The sequence below is a fragment of the Betta splendens genome, chromosome 16 (genome assembly GCF_900634795.4).
Source record: "Betta splendens chromosome 16, fBetSpl5.4, whole genome shotgun sequence".
NCBI classification, from domain to species: Eukaryota; Metazoa; Chordata; class Actinopteri; order Anabantiformes; family Osphronemidae; genus Betta; species Betta splendens.
The window spans coordinates 6,528,128-6,541,406 of NC_040896.2; the positions used below are offsets into that span (position 1 = coordinate 6,528,128).

General features: G+C 51.0%; 2 protein-coding genes across 2 annotated transcripts in view; one reads left to right on the plus strand and one right to left on the minus strand.

The window, feature by feature from the left end:
• The window catches only part of ctss2.1 (cathepsin S, ortholog2, tandem duplicate 1), a 5,490-nt gene extending 5,441 nt beyond the window's left edge, over positions 1-49 (plus strand). The window contains exon 8 of the mRNA XM_029130205.3: positions 1-49. This exon is cut by the window's left edge and continues 386 nt beyond it. The gene's annotated coding sequence lies outside the window, so the exon portion shown is untranslated.
• Positions 50-4,366: 4,317 nt separating this feature from the next.
• Positions 4,367-12,428, minus strand: onecutl (one cut domain, family member, like). Its single transcript, XM_029129835.3, has 3 exons — positions 12,032-12,428; positions 10,332-11,643; positions 4,367-5,168 (listed from the first exon to the last, which is right to left on the minus strand). Exons 2-3 carry the CDS (start codon positions 11,374-11,376, stop codon positions 4,858-4,860), a joined length of 1,356 nt encoding a protein of 451 aa, XP_028985668.1. The 5' UTR covers positions 11,377-11,643; positions 12,032-12,428; the 3' UTR covers positions 4,367-4,857.
• Positions 12,429-13,279: the final 851 nt, after the last annotated feature.

Here is a 13,279-nt window from a genome sequence, read left to right on the forward strand (position 1 = left end):
GTTTTCTGTCTTTTTGCACATTATTTTAATAAATATTTTTATGGTTGTATGTTTTTTTTTATCTACAATCAATAAGACACATAAATTGTGAGGCAAACAGCAAATGTATTTTTCGTCTCGGAGCCTGTGACTTTGCAGGCTGAGCCTGACTCCACCTGTGGCACATCGCACTGAGTGAACAGAGACGCTGCAGATGATGGGAGACACAGATTTAGCTGTGACTGTTTCTAACCTTTGAGCAGATTAACTTCAACAAACCAGAATGGAAGTAAAATGTAAAACGTCAAATACCTGCTGTAAAATGAGCTACACACAGAATTATTGGTTTGACCTGAAATATTAGAGTGCGGAAGTGAAGGGCCACATATAAAACACTGGGGTTGTGAGTTTGGAGGAAATCTAGACGCTGGTCAACATATTAGCACTTAATGAGCTAAAACAAGGGTTAACTGTGATTTAAGGCGGACGGGTGAATTCTACCACTTCCCAGAGTCTAATGTCAGCGTTGGCCTTTAAAAGCCCAGAGCTTCGCTGCTGCAGCTCCAACGAGGTCAGAATCAAGTCGACGGAGGCTGCGTTGGGTTACAAATGAGTCCGTTTTATTTTTTTAGTGCAACATCACAACAAACAATTTCACATGAGGTATTCAAAGGGATTTTCTTCAGATGTTGATACAAAATGTCCCACCATGATTGACGTTAAAGTGTTGTGTACCTTCTTTTTTAAGCCTTTGGTTGGTAGCCACATTCATTAGGAAGTGAACAGGGATGGCACGATGGAGCATGGTGGGTCGGGCCGAGCTCAAATGGAATGTCTCCCTCAGCTCGTCCCCGGGTAAAGCTATGGATTCATTAATTCCTACTTACAACAGTGGGAGCGAACAGTATTTCAACTACACTAAATATTTTGGAAAAAACGGGCGGGAGGGTGGTTTACAAATGTGGAAAAATAGCTTCTGTCTCCTCTGACCTTTTTTAATTTGGGCTGATGAGCTGATTTTTGGGCTTTTTCTGTTACAGTAAGTCACATGATTCTAGTTTTTGGAAAACAAGGAATAGGCAACGTTGATTACAGCAAGATCCTCCTTGCTTGGATTGTCACCTCCTTCTTTTTGGTCGTGAGAATGATTTTATTTACATACAGAACATGGAGGGATGGGACATCCTGGACTTGAGCTTTGGCTGGACGGGGCCTCGTGCGGCTCCTGTTGCGGATTGATTCCAGCACATTTGGTTCGGAGCAAAAGGCATGAAGAACAGATGGATGGACAGACAAGATAGATAGATAGTTAGATAGACAGACAGACACCCTGACAGGATGGATTCTTTGGTTAAGGAATATCTTTGCCACACAACATCTCACACAGTTGAGGTAGATGGGTAAAGTCTTCATGTACACACAGGGGAGACGGATTTACAGAGTCAAGACTTCCATCCGGAGACACTGCCTCGTGTCAGTTTCTCAGTTCCACTTCAACATAAATAACCAGCACGCGAACCCCACTGGTGCTTTTTGAATCCTCTGAGTGCTACGGTAGCTCTGACAGGGAACTGCTCACACTACCCATGATACAAAGCAGTTACCCATCAATCTTTGGTTGTTGTTTTTGTATTTTTGGTTTAAACATTATCAAAAATCTGCTGTTGTTTTAACTTTTTTTTGTCTTTTTGTATTTTCTTCTGAAAGTATATATAAGCTTTCAGTTCTGCTATTTCTTTATTTGCTCTCAGCCCTGCACTGCTCTGCAACGGCCTCGTCTGCCAGTCTCGTTTCAGGGTCGAGCTTCCAGAAACGAGCCACTGGGGGGAGCCACAGGCTCAGTCACCTCAGGCCTCCCTCCCTCCCCCCTCCCCTTTGTACGGAGAGGAAGGAGGCTCCCTGCTTGACACGGAGCAGAAGGTGGCTCACTACAAAAAGCTCTGTCTCCATTTTAGGCTCCCAGTCAGAAAGACAAAGAAGAACCTGAAAGGTGTCACCTCCGCTTTGATTCCATGACAGTAGCAAGCAGAGGTCGGCCTCCGAGCCTCCGAGCTCTTTTATTTTTTATTTTCCCCCTGTACAGACCCAACTGCCCCCACCCACACCCCCGCCTCCCCCTCGCTCTCAGCATGCTTACAATTGTTGCTCATTAAAGTTTAATTCCGTTGTGTGCCCCGCTAGTCCAACACCTCCTGTTCCTCCCACCTCTCCTACACACACACCAGTAGCACTATGCTCGTTCTGGATGATTCAGCCTCCTCTCTGATCTCCCTCCTCCCCCTTTGAATGCCCCCTAAAGCCCACAGGTCTGGCCGAGAGCAGACCCCAGACCAGATACCCAGAGAGAAGACGGGATGAAAAAGCCTCCCCTTTGAAGTCCGTGAAAAAGTCGATGGTCTCTTTCATGACCGCCTGTCTTTCAAGTGCACGCTGTGAAGGGGCCCCGGCAATCCACCCCTACAACGTTAAAGACAGAGAGAAAGAGGCGCAGGGTTGAAGCTGGCCGCCCTTTGGCAACACTTACACAGAGGTCAGAGAATCTAATCGTAGGTGATTTTCTCGTGATTTAGCTGTTCTCCATGCACAAAGCTGCCTATGAACACAGAGCGAACCCAAAGCTTCTTGGACAGGCGGCGGCAAATCCCACAGGTTCTAGTCACCAAAACACCAACTTCTACACAATGACCAGTAAACTGCAAGACCTTTAGAAATCCAGGCACATGGACCAATCTGACACAATCAGCAATCTAAGGAAAGAACCTCCAAATGCAGAAAGCAAAGACTAAACCGTTCAGAACCTCTGGGACATATCGTCGAACACGAACCCCAGAAGGCAACAAACAAGTCTCAAATACCTGAAAAACAGGGTGAAAACAAGATTCCCAGAAGATGAGGGACACAAGCTAAAACCTCCAAAGCCAGGATCAAAGCGGAGGAACCCTGTTGGAACTGAGACAACTGGCAGAAGGGCTCGGCATGGGGACGACGGAGATCACACTGAGTTGGACATAGACACAAGTGTCTGCGTTGGAGGAGGCGGAACGGGGCCGAGTCGCACAAGTTCCCAACTATCACCTTCCCTGTGACCCTGAAGGACTCGCACTCAACAGGACCTTCAGCTTCACGTGGCCTGAACGCGACTCGCGGGCGGCCGTGAGCCTAAGGGATGCCACATCATCATTATTACTGGTATTATTTATAATACTATAAATTTTATCACAACATTCAAACAAGCTTTGGCCTTGGCATTAAGAGCTGACCGCAGAGACATTTGCAAGAGTAAAGAAATCCCTATTATTCTACAAAAAATAAAAGGAACAACAAAGGCCAGGCCTCGAAGATAGAGAGAGATACGTAACATCACAGGGCGGTTGGGCTGGGTCGGGGTCGGGGTCGGGGTCGGGTTCAGGGACTCAGGCCGTACATTCACGGAGGCAATGTTAATCTTTGGTATTATGATGGGAATCTACAGCTAAAAGTGCCCATCAGAAAAACGTCTTCAGTTTCACACAGACATACAGAGCATCGTTAAATAAATACTTACAGTATATAGATAGCATAAATAAATAACCAAATAAATAGTTAGGAAAGAAAAGGGGAAACAATAAATACACAGTAATAAATAAGTTGATCTGATCAGCAGTTGCATTTAAAACGTTCTTGGTTTGATTTGACTATTGGCTATAAGGAGGCAGAAAGCCGTTCCTTTGTGGACCAAAAAAATGACCTTGTACGTCAGCAGGGCTGAAACAAACGGCCCGCGCTCCCAACATGTTTCTATAAATAGAGCGATGTGCTTGAAATCTGTACAAAAAGGGCTGAAAGAATCTTATTCCTCCATTTTCTAGACATCTGTAAAAAAAAGCTTCGTAATGGAGAAAAGTTGAGGACGGAGGTTTGGAAATGAGTGAGGAAACACGGTCCTACGTCAGGGGCAGCGCTGCCCAGACCCTCGGGCGTCATTCTTCTTTTTTGGCTTGATTTTTTCAGTCAGAAAATGGCTGTGGCTCAGTGAGAGTCTTAAAGCTAGACGTTTGCACCAACAAGTCTCTTTCTGCATCCTCCTTGTGTTTATGGATTCTGTCCGTGCGCCGCAGACCCTCCTCAAAAACTCTGATTCATTCAAGGGGAATCGTCTTCATGAAACGCAGGACAGGCTCCTGTTGGTGGTCAGTGATTGACAGCTGGGCCTCGCGGATGCTACAGAACCCTGCTGATAATCCAGGCCCCGGACCCACGCGGGACAGGGAGCCATTACCATGGAAACACATGCTAAGAGCAGAAAGCAGATTCTTCAGACAAAAACGAGAAGATAAAAAAGCCGTCTTCCTCTTTCACCTTGATTCTCGAGGAAAAGCAGGACCTTCAGAAAACTGGGGGGGGGGGGGGGGGGGGGTGGGGTCATGTCTTTGGGTGGTGAACACTTCTGATTAAGGAGTTACACTATGAAGTTCTCCACATGTGAGCAAATGGCACCTCTTGATTCTTCACATTTGGAGATGACAATAGATTTGAAGGTACACCAAAATATGTCTCCTCCTGATTCATAATACCCTCATTATCTCTAATCTACATAATCAAAATAATGGATGAGATGGCGTCTAAGTCAGGGTGTGACTCTTCACATCATCGTTGCACCCTTCGCTGTACAAGCAGGACCCCACGTCCTGCGCTCGTATCACTCTGGGTATCGCCCCCTTCCATTTCAAGGAAGCGATCAACTTTGGTTTGGGAAAATGCTTCATCTTCGTAAATCCTCTCCGTCCCTCCTTCAGATAGTGAGGAGGACATTATTACGGCTGATCTCTGCCTAGACCAGTCTATGTGCCCCCTTGCTCCCTCTGCGCCCTCCCACCGCGCCTCCGCGGCGGCTCGTCATCACGCCGTGCTGCAGGACACCGCGGAGGACGACACGCTGGATCCCGAGGACCCCGTGGAGGACGGGCGGCCCTCGTCGGCCCATTTGTTGAGGTTGCGTCGGCGGGCGTTCATGAAGAAGTTGCTGACGGTGGAGAGCTCCAGGCCCAGCTGCTGGGAGATGGTGACCTGCAGCTCCTTGGTGGGGCGGTGGTTCTCCCTGAAGATGGCCATGAGCGTGCGCCGCTGCAGGTCCGTGAACACCAGCCGCGTGCGCTTGGGGCCCTGGTTGCGCTCCAGCTTGCTCTGCTCCTGCTCCTTCCTCTTGCAGGCTGCAGGCGGTGGAGAAGAGATGAATTAAAGAGGGACAGGGGGAAGCAGGTTAGCTAACAGACCGGCTGGCTAACTGGGACAAATGGATTAAGCTGAGAGAAAGTGGATTTGTTGAAGGAAAACAGATTAGCTAAGCAACTTTGATTAGTAAAAAGAGATGAATCAGCAACGTGCTGTTTGCGTCGTAAAGGAATCGAGACGTTGGGCTGCCACCGAACTGCCTGAATAAAACACCGAGCTGCGTCCAGGCCAGGAGGCGTGCGTTCATATTTATCAACAGATTTACAATTTTTGATCAATTTTCAACCTTAATAGAAAAATAAAAGGCAAAACGAGGGAAATAAACAGAGCAGTGAAAGAACTAAGCAGATCTATGTATTAAATGAATCCCACAGCTTTGCTTCATACTGTCATTGCTCCTTCCTGCATTTGCTCCAATGTCAAACTTTTCCAGCTCTGATGAGGCGACGGCGGCGGCGGTAATTGATTTTTAATGTCAGTCTCACTTGCGCCGACCACAACGTACAAACGCGGGGTCTGGGTTAAACACCACTGCACCTCCGGCCGCTCGGCTAATTATCGAATCGATATTTTTCCATGAAAAGGCGGAATTTAAAAATGAGTAAATATATATATGTAATATTTAAAAGCCAGCTTCGCTCCGCGCGGAGGAGAAGGACCTGCTGTGTGTGGGCTGAGCTCAGATCCATTTTGAGAATCAGACGAGCATTTTGAATTCAGGCTGCATGTTTCTCTGCATATCCATCGCTGAACCTTTCACCTCTAACACGCTGTAATTCTGTATTTACAGGAAACACAACACCAACCTCTGCCTTTGTGTACCGAGCCAACTACCCCCCCCCCCTTGCTGCCTCCCGCTCCATCTCCTTCCACTTCCTCTCCTCCCTTTCGCTTAGTGGACACTTCAACATCATTAGTTTCTCATAAAAGTCATTTACATGTGGCGGCACTGAGTGAGTAATAATCACTTTAGGGGGAACTAATTTATTTTCTATTAAAGGTGGGTTACGTCAGGGGTGAGTGAAACAAGCAGACTCTGCATTGCCCAGGGTGTTTAGAAGCCTTAAGTGGACTAAAACATATTTGGGGAGTCATGCAATTACCTAAATGCACACTTTGAAGAGGTTTCAATCAGCACTGTGCAGTTGAGCGACGGTTTTGCTGATGGTATCAAATGCATTTCTAAGTGTAAGCAACAACAACACAACACACACACACACACACACACACACACACACACACACACACACACACACACACACACACACACACACACACACACACACACACACGCTGAGGGAGGTGCTGATACTGGGCTTTTATTATGGACCGTCCAGTAAACAGGAAACTCAAGTGTCTGTTTTTGCCTATTAATTTGTAAACAATAATTATGTTTAAGGAAAAAACTAAAAATTAAACCATCCGTGGAATTTGAAATGCTGCTTCTCACATTGTGTTAAGAATAGGGGCAGAATTAAGGCAGATCGCAGCCAAGATGGCCGCCCCTCGGGAGGAGGCGGCAGGAACCACCGCGCCACTTCGCTCGTTCTGAGAAAACAAGGTTTATGGGACTCTATTATTGACAAAAATGACTTGATTAGATGGAGATATCAGCTGGCGATAAGCTCAGATCCTCCATTTCAAGCTTTAACACGCACAGAGACGCCCTCTAACAGACACACGTACATTAAATCAGGCGCAGACGCTGCTTTTCGCCCAGCGCTGACGCGGTGGATTGATTGGATCACATCCTCGCGTTGAGGAGCAAAGCGCTGTTTACGGCACGGACGCCTCCTCGCTCTCACTCGCAGCAGCAAATCTGTGTCGTGAGCAGAACGACGGTGACCTTCCTGCCGCCGCCACGCGCGCCGTCCGACGCGTCACGTAGACGTGAATTATTTGCATTGGTTCTGCTCTGAAATCATCACGTGGAGGAAATGTTGGACGCCCACAGTCTCGCGTCAGTCTGAGATTACGGAGGCCTGTTCGCTTTTAGGCATCGAGAGCTCGTTTGCATTTCTGAGAGATATCGAACCACGTCTCATTAAAAGCTGAGCAGGCCGGCATGTCAGCAGCGTGTCAATATCACTACAAGTGAAATTATTTTTTCTCCAAAAGCTACATTTTTTGCAGACATTACACCATCACTGCCATCGACGTCGGGCTGGGGGTGGGAGGCGCTGAGGGCAGCAGGTACATGCAGCGCTGCGCTCTAATGAAAGGGACGACATGAAGCGCTGGCCACTCGCTCCCACTGTGGATTTATGGCTGGTGGAGGAGTCGGGGTGTCCTGCGCTCCTCCTCCTCGCCACCTCCCCATCCTCGGCTCTCCCTCAGCCGCCATCATAACGCCGGCCATTAAGTAAATGCTTCCTTATGCTGTAATCATGTGTAAAAGGCTCACAATTACCATGCTATAAATCCCCCGCGCCGGCTACTCCTCAACACATAAATATTCCCCTATAGGCTTCTTATGATCGTGGGAACAGCCTCTAATCATGATGTATGCCCCTGTCTCGTGTTGCTGAAACGTGATCGAAAGCCCCTTCCCTACCCCCCGGCGTCTCAACCTACATCCCCCCTCCCTCGCAGCCATAGCCCCCCCTCCATCCCTGTCCTCTCCCTCAACCCCCCCACTCCAGCCCCAGCCCACCCCCTGCTGATTTCTTGGGCCAGGGGCTGATAGAAATTATTGATTAAATCTGTGCAGCTCAGACTCCTCGACCCACAGAGGCTGGTTAACCCCTTCAGCGCTGGAGTGAGGGGGGGTGGGGTGGGCGTTGGGTGTGTGGGAGGGGGGGTGCAAGCGCCCAGATAAAACAACAACAACCAAAACAAGAAGCCTGTTTGCGCGTCCTGATATGCAGATGGAATCAGCCGTGACCTTTGAGCGGCGCCGGCCAAATGCGACTGTACGCGGCGAGAGGTGCACGCGGCGCCGCGGCTTTCATTACTGTGGGGGTGGAGCGGGCGCTGCAGCCGACACGTAAACCGCATTGACCTTTCTTATTCATTTAGACCTTTAGTCAAGGGCTTCGGCCATCATCTTTAAAGTTATAGTCTCTGATCCCCTCCTCGACTTTAAGTGTCAGGGCACGGCCGCCTTCTTCTCTGACTAAATCCTGATTGCCTCCTCCACAGCCTGAGGTTGTTGGAGATGCATCTCATATACAGCACAGTAATCCACAGAGCACACACACACACACACACACACACAGAAAAACAAGATACTGCGGATAAATCCCAGGGATCACCTCCTCCGTGTTTAGCAAAATGTCTCTGCGCAAAGACAATTATTTGAAAAGACAAAATGGCAGAAAGCGCGTTCGATAATGACGGAGTTCAGCCTCACACGCAGCTCTGCAGCGCGAGTTATGGAAATAACGGGCGGCCGCTAGCGCAGGGCCTTCTATGTATTTAAGCGAGTGCTGCATTAAGGAGGATCATCCTAAAACGTGAGGCGTGAAGCAGAGAGCACTTGAGCTGTCTTCAGACCGGGAGCACAGGGCACCGCGCATTCTAATTCCAGTCTCGATTCGCCGGTGCAGCCGAGGTGTGTGTGGGCAAGGCGTGCTGCTCTTTCCCATGGAAATCAATAGAGGCTTGTAATTAAACAAAGGGGGTTGGCCAGGGGGGAAACAACAACCCCCTTCGGAAAGTAGGTTATGTAGAAAAGTGCCGAGCTGTCCAAATTGTGGCTTTGCCAAGAACTAAATATGCAATTTCAGAGTGTGTGGGAGCGGAGAGCGGTGGATTGTCAAACATTAGTACACTTCTCTGTGCAGGGACTTTAATTTTTTATGAGGCTGATTGATCGGCTGCTCAGACTTGGAGGAGCGACTCGTTAAAATAATGTTTGTGTTTGTAAAGACGAGGAGGCGAAAGAGGCCCCAAATAAAAGCATGACGGCTGATAAAAGGGGAAAAGAATCCACTCAGAGAAACAAAGAGCTGATTAATCACGGGGGAAGATTAAGTGTTTGCTGGACGGGAGGAGGCGCGTTTCAACACGGAGCGTTCGCACCTTTCTGCCAAATCACAGAACAAACCCACAGATAGATTAGAGGTGCGGGCGTTTGGCTGAATGGAGGATGTACACATGTGCTCGCGGAGTCGAACAATCAAAGATCAATAATTGTGAAGGGATTGCAAGAGTGCACAATCATTACCTACGAAGCCTATTGTGTTGCGGGGCTTAATCAGTGGAGCTGCTGACAGAGAGCAGGCGCCGTGATGAACTGGACCCGCTCCAGCACACGTTCGGCTCTCGGACCCCCGCGGTGAGCGCGCACACCTATGCGTGTTCACTTGGATATGTGTCTGTGTATCAGCTGGGGCCGGTCCCCGCGGAGCCGCGGCGCCGGAGCTCAGGGCGGCGCGTGGCGCCTCCACGGCCCCAAAGAGCGGCGGCAGCAGCCAGTTTATCAGGCTGCGTTTGGGGCCAATTTTGAAATATGCTGTTTAATCCTCAGAAACCAAAAAAGCTGTTTTGTAAAAAAGCAGCCAGTCTTTGCTTTTCCTCCGTTGCCTCCTCCTCCCTGTAGTAGGAATCTGCTCAGAGCAGAGCATCTGTATTTAGCTTCAGAGTAATTACCTCAGTGACGACGCTGATAAAAGATGTCTGGCAAACGCTCAGCTCTCATTTGCATCACATTCTTTGCCAGCTCGACTTCAGCCGCGCCGGGCAGATATAAATCACCGCTCGGATGAATCAATCGCTCCACAATGGCATATCTGCACAAATTATTTTGTGGGCTCAAAAGCGATTAAGTTGCCCACCGCCACTCACGCTGATCTTAATGGTTCATTTAAGAGGAGGGCAAATGTCTCATTGTAGCTACTGTAGCAATCAATAGGAGCTGCTGGGAGCCAGGTAAACAAAGGAACGGCACATATGGCCCTTTCTAGCGCAAACTGTCCTCAATGCGCTTAAGTTGCGCTAAGCCAAGCTGTCGAGACCATAGACGCTCAGTGGTGTGAAGAAGGAAACATGGCTATGATGCCTTTGCTTTTCCTCATGTCTCCACCTGAGCTGCATACCGATTGCTGGAGAGGAGAATTCTTTAAGAAGACACGGAGCAGGGAGGTGTTGGGGGAAAAGGAGAGTGGGTGTGTGTGCACATGCATGTGTGAGGGTCTTACCCTCCAGCCGCAGCGAGGCCATCCTTTGGAACTCGGGCTCCTGCAGCCAGCGGGACATCCTCTTAAAGGTCTCGCGGCCGGACTTGAGCTTGCCCCAGGGCTTGGGGTTCCTCAGGAGGTCGGACAGCGTGCCCTGCGACCGACACAGGACCCTCTCGGCGAAGATGGCCTGGGGAATGCTGTATCTCTTGAGCTCGGTGATGATCCTCTGGGCCACGTCCCTGGTGTTGATCTCCTCGCCGGCGCCGGCGCCGCCGCCCTGAGCGCCCGGCAGCATACCGTCGCCCGGGGAGGACGAGGCGGACGAGGACGAGTGCATGTGCTCGCCCATCTTGGACACCTGCTGGCTGGGGTGGTGGTGGGCTGGGTAGTGCTGGCTGTAGAGGTGGGGGTGGTGGCCCGGCGCGTGCTGGTGGGCCTCCATCTTGTTCAGCTGATGCCCCACGGACACGTCGCCGCCCCCGAGGCCCGGGGGCGACATCTCGCGGCCGAAGTCCGAGGTCCTGCAGAACAGGCTGCCTCCGTGGACGTCGTAGCCGCCGTGCAGCATCTGGCCGGCGTTGGCGTTGGGGCTGTTGCCCAGGCTGCCGTAGCCGTGCATGGAGGAGCCCAGGCCCGAGCCCGAGGACGGGGGCGTCAGGCTCTGGGACATGGCCAGGTCCTTGCTGTACGGGTTGTAGAAGTTGGTGCCGAGGCCTCTGTCCTCGCGCATGAGCGTGAAGCTGCCGATGACGTTGCTGACGGGCAGGCAGGGGTGGTGGTGGTGGTGGTGGTGGTGGAACTTGTCGTCAAAGGGCTGCAGCGGGGTCAGGGTGGTGTAGGTGCTGCCGGAGCCGGACGGGGAGTCGCCGCTGTAGCCCAGCGCCGACATGGAGTGGTCGAAGGCCGGGGGCCGGGGCTCGGGCTCCAGGGACACGGAGGGGCCCCCCAGGGAGGGCCGGGGGAAGGCGGCGGACAGGTCCCGCGAGTGCAGCATGGCGCGGCCGTCCTGGCTGTGCAGCTCCGCGTGGCTGTGGAGGGACATCTCCCCTAGACCCCCATCCATCTTCTGCTTCAGCAAATGGAGGCGTGCTCGTCGCGGCCGGTTGTTGCTCCGCAGCCACTCGGGTCTGGAAGCGCTCGTTACACCAGACTATGGATTTATTGATTTGTGAATTAATTGATTTCCGGGCTTATGGGGTGTCTAATTAATTATCTGATACCGTTAAGTAGTGTCTTCAAACTCCCTCAAACTCCAGGAAAATGAGTTTGTAGCGGCGGCTGTGGTTTTTCCTCTCTCTGCTGCTCCTCGGCAGAAGCCTCACTTTTGTGCCTGCGTGAGACAAGACGGGCTGGATTTAAACTTTCACCTTTGCAGACGAGGAAGAGAAGCCAGCGGCGTCTGCTCGCTCCGTTGTAAACACTCATTCTCCTGCACCTCCAACAACGACAGCGACAGACGCAGCAAAACACGGGTCAAATAGAAAATCGAAAATGTGCGACCGGCCGTTTCAACAAAATGTATCATCATCATCATCATCATCGTCATCATCGTCATGCAAAAGATCGCTTCTCTTCTACTGCAAAGTTACGAACAAAGAAGCGACGCGCACGTGAAGTGGGACCTTTGCATATTCACAGCACACGAACCGAATCTCAGCGACGCCTGAACTCGCCATCAACACGACGGTGGTTCCGAGACCGAACCCCAGAGCGCCTACCTGCCTTTACGGTCCACTTCTCAGAGCGCGTCCGCCGCTGTTGTCTGTGCTGAGCATCTCTCCGACTGTCGCCGAGCAGCGCTGCAGATTCACACAATTGGTCCGCTGCGCTCCGGGGCGCTGCGTTCACCGAAGCCAGAGCGCGTCGAGCATCTGCGGCTGCGGACGGCGCTCGCTCGCGTTTCCTTGCGCTTTTCCCAGTCTTTGTCTCCCGCTCCAAAATGTCCGGGTCTGGCCTCGTTCCGTGGCTCCGCACTAGCAGCGCTCCCCTTTTTCTTTCATTATCTCGTGAGATTTTCCTCCTCCTCCTCTTCCCTCTGCCTGCCACTTCATCGATCTCACCACCAACTCTTTCTCCTTCTCCTCCTCCCCCTCCTCCCCCTCGCTCACATTGACTCTCTGCTTTCAGTGCGTCACGGCCTTAAAAATCTGACAGATGTGCGATGAAATTCCTACTCCAATTAACCCTTTCTCTCCGGGGGGAACGATGAAGGGACGACAGGGCGGGGGAGGTGTGGAGGTGGAGATGCTCCCTGCTCATAACCCCACAGGTTAAGCCTTCTTCTGCTGATTGCATGCACAACTTATGAATTATGTGCACACACCCAGGCCATTCTGCTGCGCTCGGCCGTTTATTGGATGTGATCAATGGATTTCCACAGGCTACAGAGGCTAACGTCGTTGTGTTGTGTTGGTTGTGGGCTGCTGTTGTCACCGTGGACAAAAGGTCCGCTGAGCGTGGGGCTGGAGCTGCGCGCATGTCTATATATTTGCATTTTTATCCATTGGCCTGTTGTTTTTAATGTTATAATTAGTCCATTGCTGGGAATGGCCGGAGCACAGCTTCTGCAGAAGGATTTAAAGGTGAATATGCAATCATGGGAACCGCTTCACTGCTTTATTGACCACAAAAATCCATCCGTGCGCTGTGCTGCGCCATCTTCACTTCTGCTCTGAACCACGGTGTCTGCAGCCTATTTCCGCACTTTCGTGGCTTCTCTTGGCTTGAGGCGAATGCAAATCCCACCTTTCAGGAATAAAAGCTGTCAAGTGACGCTGGTGTTCAGCCCAGCTCTTAATCAGCACTCAGCGCGCGGCTCCATTCACTCACAGCGCCAACACTTCAGTCTGAAAAGTCCCTCGCGACCCTTTTTTCCAGGAGACCCCTCGACCTGCTGGTGCAGCATCGAACAGACGCACGCACGCAGGCCCGGGCTGCTGTCTGCGCGTGCACGTGTGCCCATCGAA